Source organism: Excalfactoria chinensis, chromosome 9 (assembly GCF_039878825.1).
Source record: "Excalfactoria chinensis isolate bCotChi1 chromosome 9, bCotChi1.hap2, whole genome shotgun sequence".
Lineage (NCBI taxonomy): Eukaryota > Metazoa > Chordata > Aves > Galliformes > Phasianidae > Excalfactoria > Excalfactoria chinensis.
This window is the reverse complement of record NC_092833.1, coordinates 18,415,884-18,433,463: the sequence shown is the minus strand read 5'-3', so window position 1 is coordinate 18,433,463 and position 17,580 is coordinate 18,415,884. Positions and strand designations below refer to the sequence as shown.

The 17,580-nt window shown below is 40.8% G+C and overlaps 1 protein-coding gene across 1 annotated transcript in view; it reads left to right on the top strand.

Annotated features, from left to right (window-relative positions):
- Positions 1-17,580, top strand: part of RSRC1 (arginine and serine rich coiled-coil 1) — a 102,914-nt gene that overhangs the window by 34,892 nt on the left and 50,442 nt on the right. Inside the window, exon 5 of the mRNA XM_072344841.1 lies at positions 17,462-17,498. Within this exon, the coding sequence (XP_072200942.1) occupies positions 17,462-17,498 (37 nt within the window). The remainder of the gene's footprint in view (positions 1-17,461; positions 17,499-17,580) is intronic.

Here is a 17,580-nt window from a genome sequence, read left to right as displayed (position 1 = left end):
TTCAGATCAAAGCGGGGCTGTGTGATAGCTGTTGTCTGACACCAAGCTGTGTGGTGTTGTTTTCATTAAACATTTATCATAATTCCAACGTGACAGCAGGCAACTTTGTGCTTGGGTAACATGTTTTCATGCAAAATTTATTGAAAAAGACGAGACATTGTAAAGAGATCTTGTTGCCTTTCACCAGTGGCGAAGGGTAAATGTTTGATTGGGAGGAGAGATCCCTTCAGCGTGCTGAGGAACAGCAAGGCGCTGCTGTTAAAAAGCAAGGAGAGATGCATCTGAAAGTTGGAGTTTGCTCTGGGAAATGCTGCTTTGACAGTAAGCAGGAACGCTTTATTTATTTTTCATTTCTCCTCCGCTTGGTTTTAACAACTGTTTGTTTTGTTTCTGTCACGATGCAATGGGTTGTCATCTGCAAAGGAAACGCTTTTCCAACACACAGAGTTTTGGAATGGATCCATTTGTAGCGTAAGTTCTTGCGTTTAAGATCAGTTGTTGAAACAGCTAGCAATTCCTAGGTAATCTTTACATTACAAGTCGTGACTTCTTTACAGAAATGGGAAGATAAGGTGGTATATGTAAGCAATAGCACACTGCCTTAGAGTAAAACACTGTTGTTTTTTCATATTAAGGAATATTTCATTCTTCCCGTGATGTATTTGTGGTTTGGAGCACTTCTATTTTCAATCTGTTTTTCCAGCTTTACCAATGGAAAGCTGGTGAGTGTACAGCTTGTGCATTCACTGCCTGATTCTGTTTCTGTTAATAGGTGAGTGATCACTTTCTGGCTTTAGTGTTTGTAAGATTCCACATTAAATACACAGTCCTGCAGTGTTCAGCTTTTGGAAGATAGTCCTGATTCATGTTTCGCTTTTATAGATGTAAGTAGGGAAAAATGGTCCTGCAGCTTCTTTGGGTCTAACACATCCAGCGATTACCCGGCTTCAATTCAGGTCTGGAGCAATTCCTCTGGGTGCAGCATTTATGTTAATAGGCCAGACAATGCGAAGGGCCACTGGTAGCTTATCGCTTCCCATACCCTCTGCTGCAACAAGAGGTGGCTCTCAAAATCTGCAAAGTGTTCCTGTTTATCTGATCCAATTATGCACATGCTGCTTCCAAAACATAATCTCTGTAGTTGTTGGCCTAAGGTATTTGTGTTCAATCATCTCTATTCACTTACAAATGGGATTTTGTCACACTGAGACTGATTTTGTCACTCCAAGGCCTTTTCTTTAAAATTTTACATGACAAGATACATTTATTAAGTAGCAGAAATGTACAAATATAAATTGATGTTCAGGGCACTACAACGTTTGTTTAATTTGCTCTGTGCTCAGTCTAATTCATCAGTTATTGTTAATTGTTTGGACTGTCTTTAGTCCTTGTATTAAAGAAGCTTCTGAAGCTCATGTTGTGCAGTGATGTTTACTTTACAGTTGGAATTCCAAGGACAACTAGCTTGCCTGTAAGTTTGATTCAAAATATAGCAAATAAGGACTATTTCTGAGCCAATACTTTGTTCAGAATCTTTGGAGTCAGTGCAAGATTGTGTCAGGAAGCCTATTCCTCCTCATCCTCATGCTGGAGATGCACAGGTCAGTGGAGGCGTTGTTACTTCCCAGGTGATCACGGTGGTTCCTTGAGATCAGTTTTACACATGCACGTTTCATAACTTGCCTTCTCAGAGGTACGGCTTTATGCTGTAAAAGTGCTTTGAGTTTGTTCCCACCCAGATGCTGCAGGGCATGGTGCAGGTGGTGCCTGCAGACCTGCAGAGCCTTTGGAGAAGTGCTTGAGCTGGGTTTGCTGGTGGAAGGTGTTCACCTGTCGGATCATAGGAGGAACTGGAAGGCTAAGTGAGGACAACTTCCTCCACAGGAAGCCAGGCAAAGGCTAATGGGAAGCAGAGTGAATGTTTTGGCCTGAAAAGGAAAGGGCTGCCCATATGCCTGGAGTGGCTCTGGGGTCACTTGCCTTTGACCTGGATTTGTTGCTATTGTTGTTTGGGCTGTGTCGGACTTGTTTTTCTTTTTGATTGCTTAAAAAATCCCCTTTTATATCTGAAAGGGATGCTCATTTATTTAATGGGCTGCCATAGTGAGGCAGCAGCATATGGTGTTTCTTTGCCTTTTGCTAACAGACTTTAAAATGCTGCATGGACTCCAGGCAGGGAGCACACGTGTGTGAGCTGTGGGCACAACTGCACGGATGTCACTGAACATCCAGGTCCAGAAAGCGAATAGCTTTTATCCACAGCAACTCTTTAATTTTTATCAATTCTGTTAATTATCTTTGACTAGACTGTAAGTAATAATATGGTACCTTTGTATTTATTGCAAGTGCTTGGGAGGAAGTAAGCATTCACTGAGTGAAGTGTGTTATGCTTGCTTTGAATTGATGGGTCCTACCCTTCCTCTTTAGTGTTTTCAAATTAGTATTAAATTTGGAAGAGTGGAAAACCCCCTTGCCTTGTTATGTGGACTGGGTACCTACATGAACCACAGAAAGACCTGTTATTAAGTGAAGCTGTACCACTTCTGCACTTTGAAACACTTTTAAAGAAGAAAATCAGCTTAATAGCAGTGGGAAGTACAAAGGTATAGATTTTGTGTTCTAGCTGCATAGCTCTATCAGTTAGAGATGCTTGTTGAATTAGCTTCCCTGCTCAATTCCCGTACTATAAGGGCATGCCTATTCCTTGTATTTGCAGAAGTAGATTTTGGAATCCATTTGAAGGCTGTATCTTCAAAGACACACATTATTTTAAGCTGTTTTCAAAACTATGCAGCCTCAGAAACTGCCAACCACCACGATTGTCCTTTTATAACTATATAATTTGCATTATCTTGGGTTTTAAAATGGAATAATTCCTCAAATAGAATATTCTTTCTGAAAGAGTATTTCATTTGCACACACACTCATGTTCTCCCCGAATGTAAACATGTGGCTCTTTTTATATCAAGGCACCTTGCACTTTAGGAGCAGCTGACTGTTGTTTTAATGGTCTCTCTTAATCTGTGTATGAGGAATCCAAACTGAATGATACGGAGCTGTGAAAATCCAGTTAGCGTGAGCTGTAATCTCTTTACTGGGTTTAAGTAGTTAGTGGCATTCAGACACCCTGCAGATACTGAACTGCAGAGATACAGTAATCACCTAACCATGTAGCCAGGGTCCTGCTATTGTGGAACTAAAGCAGAGGAGTCCCCAGCAATCATTTAAGTAAAACAAAACAAACACAACAAGCACTGCTACTTCTGAGCAAGCAAACAACAGGCAACTGGGAAAAAAATCCAGCAAACATTTTCTTGTAAAAAGGGATTTCACATTATAGTGTACATATATATATGTGTGTGTGCGCATGAAATATGACAGTTCTTGGTATTGAAATTCTGTAATGAATTTACCAGAACAAGTATTTGCATGGTTGAAGATTACTTCCTGCTTTGCTAAAAAAAAAATACAAACCTGCTGTAAATTTGGACATGTGTTTGCACAAGTTTAGGAAGCTGGAAAGAGTAGGGATGCATGCATGGATCCCAGCTGGTGCCAGCTGCAATGCAACCTTCCGTGGGCATGCAGGACAGCCTGGGGCTGGTGGGGCCGCTGTGCTGGATAGGTTGGGTTGGGCACTGCCAGGGATGCAAGCAGGGCTCATTTCTCTGCTTTAACACCATTTTGTTAGAAGAACGTCTTGCTGAAGTGCAGGTATTCTCAGGCATTCCTGTGGAGGAGACTGCCCAACCCAAGTCTGCTGAGTTTCTCCCAGGTTGGTTTTGGTCAGAGATTTATTTAGTATAGCAGGTGTGTAGACTTTAACAGCTCCTCTCTGTTATGATCTGGTCTTGGAATAAACTGTTTTCAGCTTGGCAGAAGGACCCACCAGCACTGAGAGTGTGTTCTCTCCAGCTGTGCTCTTTGTTAAATCATTACTTGAGCCTCACGTTGGTTTATTCCCAGGTTGCATAATGGCAGCCCTAGCAGCCACCTGGTGAACTGAAGATTTTTCTGGAGGAAAAAGTTCTTGGGATCACTTCCATTTTCGGTGCCAATTTATGCATTATTTATAATGTTAAAAGCAACGTCTTTAAAGATCCATGAAGGTTGAGGCTGGGAAATGCTTTCAGTGACTTCCAGGGTAGAAATGGAAAGCCCAGTGGAAGCCTGTTAGGTGTCCCAGTGATTCTCCTGGATCCTGGCTTGTTCCTCATCTGCTTCCAGCTGCTGAAGTTCTCATAAGACAAGGCCCATTTAACGGTGAATTATGTTGGGAACGATGATTGTTTCCTGGACAGAAATCGAAAAAGGAAGATCAGTCTGCTTTCTCAAAATGGATTAAGGAATTGATCAGGAAGGTCTGACTTTGCTGCTTAGATCAGAATCTCTGAAGGCTGCTTAATGGCATCATGCTGTGTCAAAGAGAGAAAAGGATTTTTTCCTATTGATTCTTGTCAGGTGGGCACTGCTTTGTGCTCTGACAAAATATTAAAGAAATACACATAATGTATTTATAGGACAGCATTCAGCAGAGTGTGATTGACAAATGCCTCCAATACTGCAAAGCTCAGCCTCGGAGGAGGGCAGGAGTCCTTCCAGTTTTCCTTTGTATTTCCTTCTTCCCTCCTATTCTTTTAAAGTTACATTTTTGGTGTTACGTAGTTGCTGACTGCTAGCAGTATTCAGTGAGGACTGTCAGAGTAATTGTCTTTAAGCCGTTCCCCTTCACAGCAAGAATCCTTGTTTTGTCCGTTACCTTCTCTGTATGAAACTGCAGCTAATGCTGTAGTATTGCTTTCTACGTGTCATCAGTTTCTGGTAGGTCTCTACAAGTTAGGATGCTCTGAGCATGAAGATGGAACAGAAGGTGGGGGCTTCTATGTAGCGGAAGACATGAATTCTTGCCTAAAAGGTCAAACTGCATTTTGTGTAGAAGAGGACAAAAGGTGAAAATCCACTGCTTAATCTGTTGTATAAAAAAACAAAACATGCCGTATGCCCAGAGCTTGTTGGAAGCTGTTTCCATTAACATTAAAGGTTATAAAATAGATATCTTCTCTGGAGAAATAGCTGGACTGATAGCAATCAGAAACACTGAATATTTTGCTCATTTCTTTTCATTTTAATTACCAATTAAAGCACAATTTAAAACAAGGGGGGAAAAACCCCACAAACTGGAAAAAAGTAAAAAGAAAAATCAGAGAAGCGTTATGACTTGAGAATGTTTTTCTCTTCCCATCAACTTTTCTCAGTTGTTTTCCCTTTTCCATTATGTTCAGGTCTGGACTGACAGATCTCAGCTTGCACTGCTGTGTTTGAGCTCATGCTGTTTGGCAGCTTCTGCTTGCAGTGCAAAGCTATGGCTTGCATTTCCCTCCTCTGCTGGGCATGGGAGGGGAAGGGAGGTTGGAGAGAATACCAGGAACAGGAGACTCTGCATTCTGTCTTTCTTAGCTTCTATAATATTCTTTTCCTGTTTTAATAAATAGGTTGTTGGTATTTTTTGAATATCACTTAGGCTGTAAGAACTCAGAAGTGATGGAAGGTGTCCAGTTGACTTCAGTGAGCAATGGGCATCAGCTCTGCCTTGGGGATCCTTCCAGGAGCAGTGGGGTTATGTGGGAAGTAGAAGAGCTTCTGCAGTGAGCAGCCCTGCTGCAATTGATGTTTCTTTGCGTGCTTTCTCTTCCTAGACTTAAGTTGCAGTTTTCAGTACAGAAAGACTTGATGCTTGTGTAACCAGTAGCTCCATTATCAAGGAAATCCACATTATTACTATTGTGAGAGCAATCCAGTGAGAAACGTAAAAGCAGGAACAATTCATGCTGACTCTTTCTGTATCAAACCATTCTCAATGACTGTTTTAATCCAACCCATGGAAAACATTAACAGGGATGGAATGAAATAGAAATAAGATTCTCTCACGTTAAAGTGACCTGAGTAGAAAACTAATGCTTGTCTTTCATTATTGCTCTTTCCCCCTTTGTGTGTTGGTGTGGCTGGTTATTTCTAGGCAAGCCTTTTGAGCTCATATGGGCTTTAGGAAGCAGGAACTGAGAAGTGCTGAGTCTTCAATGAGAAGTAACCCCACAGAAGGGAGGTGGATGCTGAGTTGTAGGCTGCTCTGCCCTGGTAAAGTACTGTAGATAAGAGTTGTTCAGTGGCACCATGTAAAGTAGACTTACTCCAGCCATGGGAGGGCTGCATCTGACTTGGCTGAGTGCTCCTTCCAGATCTGTCATTGTGTGGCCTGCAATAGGAGTAAAGCTGTAGTATGGAGGAAACCCCCTCTTGGTTAAGGAAACCTGTTAAAGACATTCACAGATGCGTGATATGTGTGGAAAATACTTCTTCAGTTGGTGTGGGAATAGACATCAGTGCACACAAGATCTGATTTTAGCACGGTGGTTTTCACACGTGGTGCTTGAGGTACTTATTTCTGCCAGGAGAAACGTGCTCAGTTATATGTGCAGCATCATGCTTTCTTTTTCGTGCTCTGCCTTTAATCTAGGACTGTGTTTATGTAATGCAATAGAAATGTTGCTAACGTGATTATACTTTTATATCTTATTAGCTCAAATACTGAGCACAATACAATGGAAAACTGTTTAAATTTTATGTTTAAATGCTTGAGATAAGAGTTCTTGTAAATGAAATGTGATTACATTTCTGTAATAGATCTTCTCTGTCTTTTACTACTTTGTTTAGCTATGTAATTCTATTGGGATTGCTGTTTCTAAGTTTGACTTTTAGAAATATCCATGTCAAGCACTCACAAATAAACAATGAGCACAAATCTGTTGAGAGCTCAGTGTTTCCTGTCCGGGAAAGCAAGTGGTTGCTAGATAGTTTTCTTTGTGATAACCAGTTTGAATTAAGCATAATTCCCCAACATCACCTTGAATTTCCATCTGTGTGACGCTGATGTTCTTAAGTGTTTTGCATTTACCTAATGCTCTGGGCTATTTTCACTTAGTGTGTATGGAGAGCTGTGACTATCTTAAAACTGTAGATGATATGAATAACAATTGTTTGCTGATCTTACCCTGTATCTCCCTGGATAACCTGCAGTCTGCAAAGGCTGAGTAAGTGGCAGATAGCTTTTGTCATCTCTTATCCGGGCTGTACACTTGTAAGGAAGAGCAGGGATAATCGCCTAAATCTAATTAGGGGTTAAAAGAGGCCATGACTGTGATGTGGCAGTGAGACACCTTACTGTATCAATCCTGTTTGCATTAGAAAAATAAGGTTGTCATATTGATTATTCAAATTAGCTTATATTGGCCGTGGCTCAATGGTGTGTATCGCAGCTGAAGCACTTCGAGGTCCCAGCTTTTCAGAGGAGACCTATGCTTATGGCATATATTATGTGGTGTCTTGTTTGCTAATTTAGAGGTTTTAAAATAAACTAAGATTGAGTGAGTTTTATCGTGAGAATTAAAGGTTTAAGTGACCATCAGAAAATGAAGTTGAGCTTTCATGTGTGATATTTGTGATTGCTGAAAGCTATTAAATGAAGGCCAGTAAATTTGCTTCAGATCTTTTATGGAAGAGTCAGTACTGGAGTTAACAAATCTTGCACTATTATGTTTGTGGACTAATTGATGTTTAGTTCAAAGTCAAATGGAGCTAAAAGAGTAAAGTAATTGCATTCAGATCAATTCCACGTTCGAGGGATAGCGAATTCCCTGGGCTGTGACTGTGGGGTCTGTGTTTTAATTTGACAGTCTACCTGGTGCTGAGCTAGTAGAGACGTTCTCAAATATTTCTCAGCCTTTGGCTTTTTGTCATCTGCTGACATCCTGCTAGAGTGCGGATGCCCTCGAGAGCTCTAATTTCAGCCCTCCTTGTTACCGTAGTCAGGATGGGTGACTTAAGTGCATCACATAGAAGAAGCAGAAGGAAAGCCTATGAGAACAGTTTTGTAACCCGCCAGGCAATATGTGCTGGGGCATCTCGTGGGTGAAGGTTGGATGTTGTTCTGTTAACTTCTGCACTGGTTTGTGCAATGGTTGTACAAGAAAAAGAGCACATGTTGTATTGCAGGTATCAGGCACAATACACAAGCCTTTCCCTGTGATAGGAAGGATTTTACCATCTTCTGTGCATGCTGAAGCTTTCTGTTTATCGTAGGTATTGGTTATGCTACGTTTGTCTGGTTTTAGATAAAATTGTGTGTAGTTAACAGTTTGCTCCTCTGGTGCATGTAGCGACAAGGATTATTTAACATTTCTTCCTTTGGTTCTTCCAGTTTCTTCTTTTTCTATTGGTGTTGGTATTGGTGTGACAGTTACCCATCCCTGTTGACTAAAAGCCACAATGCCTGGAGTGAGGGGATATGTGTGTAAGTAAGTATTGAGAGGGAAAGCAAGAACGACATTTTGACCTGTTTTCAATGACTTAAAGCGATTCTGTGCAAACGTTCACATAACTTTCCAATATCTTGCCTGAACAGAAAGTTAAGCAGGCGGCTTATCCTGTCATGCCATTGTGGGAAAGTCCACTCGGTCCTGGCCATTGTTGCACAAATGTTTGATTGCTTGGAACGGTTCCAGCGTGAGTTTCTGGGGACGTTGGCTTTTGGCACTTGTGTGCAAGACGTAGCAATTCTGTGTATTGTAATCGTGACTTTCAGCCAAAACTGAAAAGCCAGGAAATGAGCCAACGCACGAGGATTTTTCCAGCAATTTCAATCCGCTGCTTCTGTGGATCCGTACAGCAGACTGGTCAGTCGTTCTGTATTCTCAATTTGATGTAATGGCTTTATCTCTTTCCCTAGCCAGGAGTGGGGCTGGAGGTCAGATCACTTCCCTTCATTTGAGACTAATATGTAAGTTAATAATTCTAACCAGTGCTGTATTGATGGAGTTAAATTTGTGAAACGGAATTGGGTCTCTCAGTGGTGTGCAGCAATGAGGTGCCTTGGCTCCACGACCAAAAGCTTTCTGTGGTCAGAGAACATGGGGCACACATCCACGTCTGCCCATCCACGTTTCCAGACCTTTCTGTACCATCTCAGAATCCTCAGAGAATCTTGCTGTTGCAGGATCTGGCAGTTTGTTTGGTCTGAACTTGTTGTCATAGAATAATACTTTACATCCGTGCTGCTTTTCAGAGTATTTGAAGGTGCAACTGGAAGTGCTGGTTTTACTATCCAAGCTCCAAATTGCTTCGCATCCAAGTGTCCTTGGAAACTGCCATGTTTATAGTGTTTAATGTTTTCAGGAATCTCTTGGCTTCATATTAGAAAAATAAGGTTTGAAGGAAGTCTTGGCATAAGACATGCTGAATATTTTTGTCATATCTATTCATTTTGGCCCACTTGGTAGCAAATCAGTAGCTTGCAATTTGACTTATTTTAATGGCATTGAAGGAAAGCCAAAATACAAGATGCCTATTCAGGCTCCTGGTCTATGCGTTGGCTGGACACTTGTCACCTTACAAAGCCAGAGCTGCTCTCTTTTCACTGTAGTTGTCCTTTGTGAGGTGCTGGACATGATAAATACTAAATTAGGGAGATGCTACTGCATTCTTTGATGCAAGCAAGAGGTTAAAAGCCTATTAATGAAACCAGTCATTTTGGAGAGTAAAACGAATGAGACCCTTGTGATGTGGTAAGAACAAACCCAAAGGACATTTGGACTTGGTGCCTGAAGGAGGTTTTGGGCCAACTCACACCAGCATGAGGTACTTAAATAACACAATTCAGTGTTGGGTTTGGGTTTGGTTTTGTTTTTCTTTTTTTGATATGTAAAATTTTCTATTAACAACGTAAATTATGATTCCCTGAAATTTTCTTATGCATCTAATGTAGTGTTTTGGGCATCTGCAGCAACTGATCCAAGGCATCAGTGTTTTCAGCCCTGGCACAGCAGTGCTCTGAACACACCTATTAATTCTGGAGCTTCTTTTCTGCAGAGTAGATGTGTAGTGAGCGTAAGACCAAAAGCAATTTCAGCATTAATAATATTAAATTATAGCAGACTTGTAAATTATATGGTCAAAGACCGGTACAAGTACTGGAGAAAGAAATAACAAGTAAGCAGAACACAAACCTGTTTGTGACCTAAAGCCACTGGGGAGGCTGCTGCATCATGCTGGCATCCATCATGCTGGATGGAGTTCCATGGATCTGGAGGATCTCCTAGCTTTCTCCTGCCACTCCACGTGTGCTCAGCCCACCTGCAGAGCCCAGCTTGGGGGGAAAAAACAAAAACCAAGAGACTTGCAAATACTTTCTTTGGAATAAAGTACAATAGAAGCAACTTGTGAAATGCAATTGGAAACTTGAGTCTGCTGTGATTTGAAGTATTCCAGACTGCATTAGATGAAGTAGTTGGAATGACAGAAACCAATTGTCAGACATCAGGTAGTTCTGCTTCTTATAGAATGAGTCTTTACCCTATGTAGGAATGAACACCCCTACCCATCTGACAGTGAACTTATTGGCACTGATGATGGGGATCAGGGCAGGTGCAATTCAGTTGAGATATTGAACACAGATATTAGTGTGGATTTTTGTTTTGTGAACTGAAGTCTATGGGGATAATTATTATTTTTTTTTTTTTTTTAAAAAAAGAGTTAATATAGAAAATGTGAATTGTCACTTTAGAATGCTGAGTAATGGAATACATAACTATATGAAGCAGCCTTATATGTAGCTATCTTATAGTAGGAATTCAGAGTGATCGTAGAATCACAGAATGGCATGGGTTGAAAAAGACCATGGTGCTCACCCAGTTCCAACCCCCTGCTGTGAGCAGGGTCACCAACCAGCAGCCCAGGCTGCCCAGAGCCACATCCAGCCTGGCCTTGAATGCCTGCAGGGATGGGGCATCCACAGCCTCCTTGGGCAACCTGTTCCAGTGCGTCACCACCCTCTGGGTGAAAAACTAACTCCAAACATCCAACCTGAACCTCCCCTGTCTCAGTCTAAAACCATTCCCCCTTGTCCTATCACTGTCACTGTCCACCCTCATGGAGTGATGAGCAAAAGTGTGAAGTTCTTGGGTTTGATTTTTAGTTATTTTTGTAGAGATTTATACAAAGTTCTCTACCAGCAAGAAAGTTTCAAATACTTATCACAGTGGCTTTGTGAAAGATTTTTTCCATTTGGGAAGAGTGTGTAGCACAGAATCTTCAAAAGCAATTAAATAATAATAAGTAATAAAATAATAAAAGTAAGTAATACAGAAGATTTTCTTATTAACTTGTTTCACAGGAAGAATGCTTTTAGTAGTTAACCTTATTTTTATTAAACACTCAGCAAGGAGCTGCTTATAGTTTCTTGAAGCACATTTTTATGAGTGTTTACTGCATTTTGCAGTCTATGATGATGCTGGAGATGGACCAGCCCAAATGCAGCCTCGTTCTGTGGGTGCACTGAGCACCCTCAGAACTCATTTAATGTGCATAGGTAGTTGTTCAGAAAATGAACCGCGGGTGTGAGGCTTCCTTGTGTGCGGCTTTATCAACAGATCATGGGCCTGAAGGAATAGAGGAAGTGAATGGACACCAGTGTATCCAAATATCTCATTTTGCCTAAAAGCAAGTGCCGGCAGATAAATGCCCATAAAGGGATTTCTTTCTTAAGCCCCATGGATTTTTTTTTTATTTTTCTTTTGCAACTTTTTGTGCGAGTTAGAAATGAAAACCATTCATCTTGTGCCCCAAAGAACGGCCTTATTGAATGGAATAACAGTGTAATGTACCATTGAAGGCAGGATTGAAAGTGATTATCTTGTTAACTCTTGACAGTTACCGCCAGCTTGAAATAGAACTGGCAGGCTTGATTTGCAAATGAATTAGAGCTTTTTCATTTTGTGCCAGGATCATCTTTTTATATTCTGATATGACAGATGCTATGTTCCATGCTTTTGTTTCTCTTCGGTTTTATACTTGCAAATAAAAAACAAAAGATTATGATAGTAATTTTATTTGCATCTTTTCTCTGGGAGTTTATTCTTTGTGCCGAAGTTTTTAATCTGACATTTTTTTTCAGAAATTTGTTTAAGAATAGTATTGTTCCCACAGAATGCAATTTCATTAGGTTAAGTACAGTCATAATTGGGTGAACGGCGAGGATTTAGAAGCTTTCTGAAATGGGGAAATCGATGGTACTCGCATTGTTTTAGTGCTCAGGGCGTTGAAGTTTTCTCCCTGATTTATAGTTAAATTTAACATCCTCTATTGCCAAGAGTTGAGCGCAGCTGAGAAAAATCCAGCGTTGAAAATAACGATCCTAAAATGCTGCTAATAAAATGCAGGTGTAATTAGTTTCAGATTAATGCTGATGAACTGTGTTTGTATTCCGCAGCCATCCAAACACAGATGGTAAGGTGTTAGGTATGATAATTATTGTGCACTCTTTCTATGTTCCTCATTAACCTGTAACGCTCTTTACCAGTCCAGAGAGTTTTTCCTATAGTTGTGTTTACCGACATTAAAACTCGCTCTGCTTTGTTTAATATTCAGTGCAGTGTTCTGTGCATTTGCAGTGCTGGGCTTTTTGCTACTTTTGTAATCTATTTTGTACTTAGAGACTAATTAGCAACACTTCCTACTTGCACCGACGTCCATTACCGAAATGTTTTCATACACTTTCACCTACAGGATGTGTTTTAATTGAATATCGACTAAATAATATTACAGAAAAGGTAAAATAGGCCAAAGATGTCTAATTTATTTAAAACTACCAAATAATGCGATTAACAAAGGCAGTGCTACTCCAAAGTCTGAAGCTTAATTGCTTGTGTTTGCTGGGAGTTCAGGCCTTGATTAACAAGGTTTTGCTCTTTGTGGAGGAAATCCTGAGCACAGGACAGCAAAGGGAGGAGAAAAATAAAGATCGGAACCAGCATCCCCCACTCGATCATGTATCAGAACTCCAAGGACTTGCAAATTACCGCGTCCTTTGAATTTCCAGGTTTATCTGAGGAATGGCTTCAGCTGCCAAGTGGGGTAAATAAATCTGCTTTGGTAATTTATAGCATTTCTGTATGTGGTCTCAAGTCTTAGTAAAAGAGAGCTGGGAGCTTTTTTGGGTAGTTATATCAGCTCTCCTTTACCTGAGAAATACTTACGGAGAGAAAATGTTCTCTTTGTTTTTGTTTTGTAGAGTCTATTAGAAAATATTGAAGCCATCAGCTCCATATTTTGGTTTTTCTTCCTCTGCTTAGTTTCAATGTTTATTTCAACTGCATACAATCTTGAATTTTACTCTATGAGACAGGGCTATATATATTTTTTCCCTCCTGAATATTTGATAAGGTCTCTTGGGTACTGATTTTTCTTTGGGATAACATATTATGGAAATTGTTTCACCTTGTGTCCTATTTAAAGTCCCTGGTTTTAGCATGATTCAATTTAGCTTGCATTATATTCTGTCGAGTTCTTCAGCAGTTCCAAGTTATTCCGTATGTGTTCCTCTGTGTGGGGAGGCATTCCTGCTTTTCTTCCTGCTTTTGATAAGTGACCTTCATATAATCTTGAATCTTTATCAAATTTAATTTATTAGTAATTGGCCAAACTTCTTACCGTTTTTTTTCCCCCACAAGTGAAATAATTTCTTTGGTTGACTGGAGTGATGGAGCCACTGAGCACAATAACATCCGCTTTGAAGTCCTCACTCCTCAGGACCTGTTCCAGGCTGCTTGGATGTGATATGGAGTAAGAGCAAAACAGCGCACTTCAAAAAGTATCACACGGCTGCTTTCTCCAGCATTCGGAGCAAAGGGCTCCCTAAGCGTTCCCTCTTTTGGTGGGAGTTTATCGTGCACAGAAGATGAGAACAGTAGCACCAAGTTAATAGCTTAATGACACCTCATCCTGTTGAACTCTGACATGGAAAAGAATATCATTATCTGGTTTATGGATGCTTGGTCCTGTCAGGCTGACAGCACTGTTCTCTTGTAAGTGGTGTGAAGGAAAGAACAGGCACAGGGCTTGGATTTCTGTGTCATCTTTGCACCTGCTGGAATTAGTCTCTGTGGTCTGCAGTCAGACTTGGAAACATCAGACAAAGTCATGCTATGCCTTCCCAAACCCAGCGCCTTATTCCTTACGTTCCTCCCGCTCTCTGTCTTGGGATATCCAAGGGTAGAAGTAAGTAGTGTGTGGCCACATGGAAAACTAATTTTCTTCTTGCTGACAATATGTTCAGTGTCGAGCGCTGGTCTGGGAACCCATGAGATCTTGGCCGTTGAAAGAGATGATCTTGCTAGAGGTTGAGTTTTGGGTGGAGGATTTCCACATTCTGAGAGAGAAAGGAAGCTGTTAACAGCTGTGGTTGTTTGCTGGCTTTTGTTTTTACACAAATGCTGTAATTTAGTCAGAACCTGGAATATTAACAGTGCTAGCCTGAGTAATTAATAATGGTTTGTGTAATAAATCCCCCGTCTGGATCTGCTTTACTGGGTTCAGAAGTATTCACCATTATGGGATGTGCTTGTTGAGCAGTCCAATGAATGCAGCAAGCGGCAAATGTGAGAGAGCTCCATGGAAGTTTTCTGTGACAACTTGGGACAGTGCTGTGCAATCAACAACGCTACATAGTGCACTTACGGAGTGGGATTCAAAGGCTTTTATTCGAGAGCATGGTGCAGCGTGACCTGAACTGCTGCATCTGACCCCATTCTTGGTAGTCCGTAGTTAATATTATGCAATCAGAGGGCATGCTGCCAATGGCCTTGCTAACAATGAAATGAGGTATTTATTCATTTGTCCTCTGAGGAGCGAAATCAGATGTTTGGGACTGCGTAGAGTGGGGCTGAGGCCAGTGAGGTGTTAAGGGGCTGGAGCTCCATCCCTGCAAGGGGAGAGAGGGGTAGCAGCCAGAGCTGCTGGATGTGGCTCTGGGCAGCCTGGGCTGCTGGTTGGTGACCCTGCACGTAGCAGGGGGTTGGAACTGGAGATGAGCACTGTGGGCCTTTTCAGCTGTATCTTCAAAGACACACATTAACCATTCTATGGTTCTATGATTACCAGAAGCAACGTTTGGATTGTCCCAAATATTGTGCTTTCTGGTTTTGGTGTACGATTTTAAAACACACACACGTGAACCAGTGATCCACATCACAAACTCTTTTCTGCCCCAGGCCTGGAAGCGCAGTGCTGGAGCTTCCGTGATAAAACAAGGAAACTTGAGTCTAAACCACGTTTGCCTAATGAACCAGAGAAACAGATGAGGTGCATTAAGAGACTGTTTGAAAGGCAGCCAGGTGTTTTGTTGCGAACGGTGTGGTATAAACGTTCTTAGCAAAACTTCATCACCTGGTCAAGATAATTGATGTTGATGCAACTCCTGGTGTTTCTCGGGGTATGACAGTACTGGATGTGTGTCACACTGTGACTGCCACTTATTTGAGGTGCTGTGTGTCACCGACGATTAAGATATTCAGTGAGAATTGAAGGTTCATTTAAACTCTGAAGCACGTCCTGACTGAGCTGTAGCAACAGTTGTGATTGTGAGTAACAGCATTTGAAAGGGCTCTTGTTTGGGTAATTATTTTTAGCTAGAAAGAACAACCAGTGCTGGGCCTTCACTAGTTGTCCCCACTGTCTGCTGCGTGGCAGCCGTTGGCTGCAAGGAGCGCTTCATTGAAACTGACAGGTGCCACGGGGTTTATTTAGGACAACCTCAACCTTGTCCTGGTTTGTTTGATAATGTCTGCCTTATGGATGTTCAGCCACTGCATTTCCTGCGTTAGAGCCGTGTGTTACACCAATATTGCTATCTGTGCTGCCTCAACTACAAATTGGATGAACAGCCCGTGACACTTTTTCAATATTATTACATTAAACCAAGTGGATTTTGATTGATAACCTAATATTCAACTAATGCAAAACATCAATCATGGCAAGTATATTAATTATTTAATATTGCAGTCTAATTCAGAAATCGATGTGCTGCATGAGGGGAAGGGAAACTCGCTGTTCCCAGAAGACTTAAGGCAGGGAATTATTAAAGAAAAAAAAAACCCAAACCTGCTGTACTCTTGTGTGTTAGTTCGATACAAATCTTTATTCATTTGCCAATAATCTCTTCGCATTTTCCACTTCAGGACCATTTTTATCAGTTTTGAGACCTGTAATTGAATTAAGTCTGCTTTCAGCACAGAGCAAAAAGAGTTGTACCAATATTGATGAAGTCATGACAGGGACAGCAGAGGAGACAGGCCACTAATAGGGCAGGCTTTCTACCATTAGTGGGGAGCTCCTAACATCAGCATCTTGGATCGTGCTTCCCAAGCAGTTTCCTTAAGGCCATTTAGCACCTCACCACGGATGTTAAAGACAATTCCTATTTAAGTATTGTGCAAACTCAAACTGTATTCTCATTTCAAAATGCTGAATAACAGTGTAAATAAAGTATATCTGTTGCTTTGTTCATGATATGCTTTCAAATAGAGCAGGAGTGCATAGACTTCTTAGAAAGCTTTATGAAATCATAAATAAAAGCTTTATATACAAGTCTAAAATACAGCTAGGCTGCAGAGTGTGTAACTGAATGTATTCTGTATTTAATGGAACTTCGTCCTCTGTAGTCGTTTTGTGTGCTACTTCGCCTTGTGTTCCATAACCCATAGCATGCATTAAAGAGAATGGAAGCATCAGTTTTTGCATGGTTTGCTTTGATGGAGGAGTGTAGTTGGGCTTTTTGCTCCTGCGGCTTAGTACAGTTTAATGATTTGTTGAAAAATATGTGTATTATAAATGTACGCTACCAACCCAAGCCATTCTATGATCACACAGCTCAATAACATGATTATGTTTTTAGAAGCAGATGGAACCTGGAGCCAACGAAGGCAGAACCGTCTTCCTTCGTTTGGTGACTTGTTGTTAAAGTTGTTACAAACCTTGCGACCTTTGCTGCTCCAGGGTAGCAGTCACACTGTGTGTGTATATGGCAAGATGTTGCATGGGCAACATTTTGCTCTGAGTTCTCTTATTCTTTTTTTTTTTTTTTTTTTTTTCCTTTTTTTTGATAATTTGGTCTGTTTTTTTCCCCCAAAAACCTGCTTAGTTAATGTACAGTTCAAGCACTGCACCTCCTTTTTAAGCAGTCTCCAGTTCTACTGTTGGAGTAGAGGCGAAGCAGAGCTGACGTAAAGCCATTGAATGTGGATTCATAAATACCATTGTGCAGTGTTTTGTTTCAAGAAGTTCATTGTGAAGTAGGGGGTTGATTACATTAAAACTGCGCCTTCAAATGAGCGTTCTGTTGCTTTGCTGACGTTTGTTGCAGTTTTAAGGCAGGTAAAATTTGAGGTTATAAATAATTCTGCAGTTCTGCATTTGGGTGATCAATACCCTGAAAATATTTTCATGATTAAGATATTAAAAATAAAAATTTTACATAGTGGAGAGTTTTAGTGGCTTTTCCATTTTCAGAGTTAAATATAAATGCTTTCAGACAAGGATTTAGCAACTATTTAGGACTTCTGTTCTTCTGTTACAGGGATGCTGGAAACATCAAAGCTGGATTAGAACATCTGGTAAGTTTTAATTTTCTCTTGAACATTTGCATCATCTTTGATATCTGCATTCCAAATGAACACTTTTGAATGAGCTTTGAAT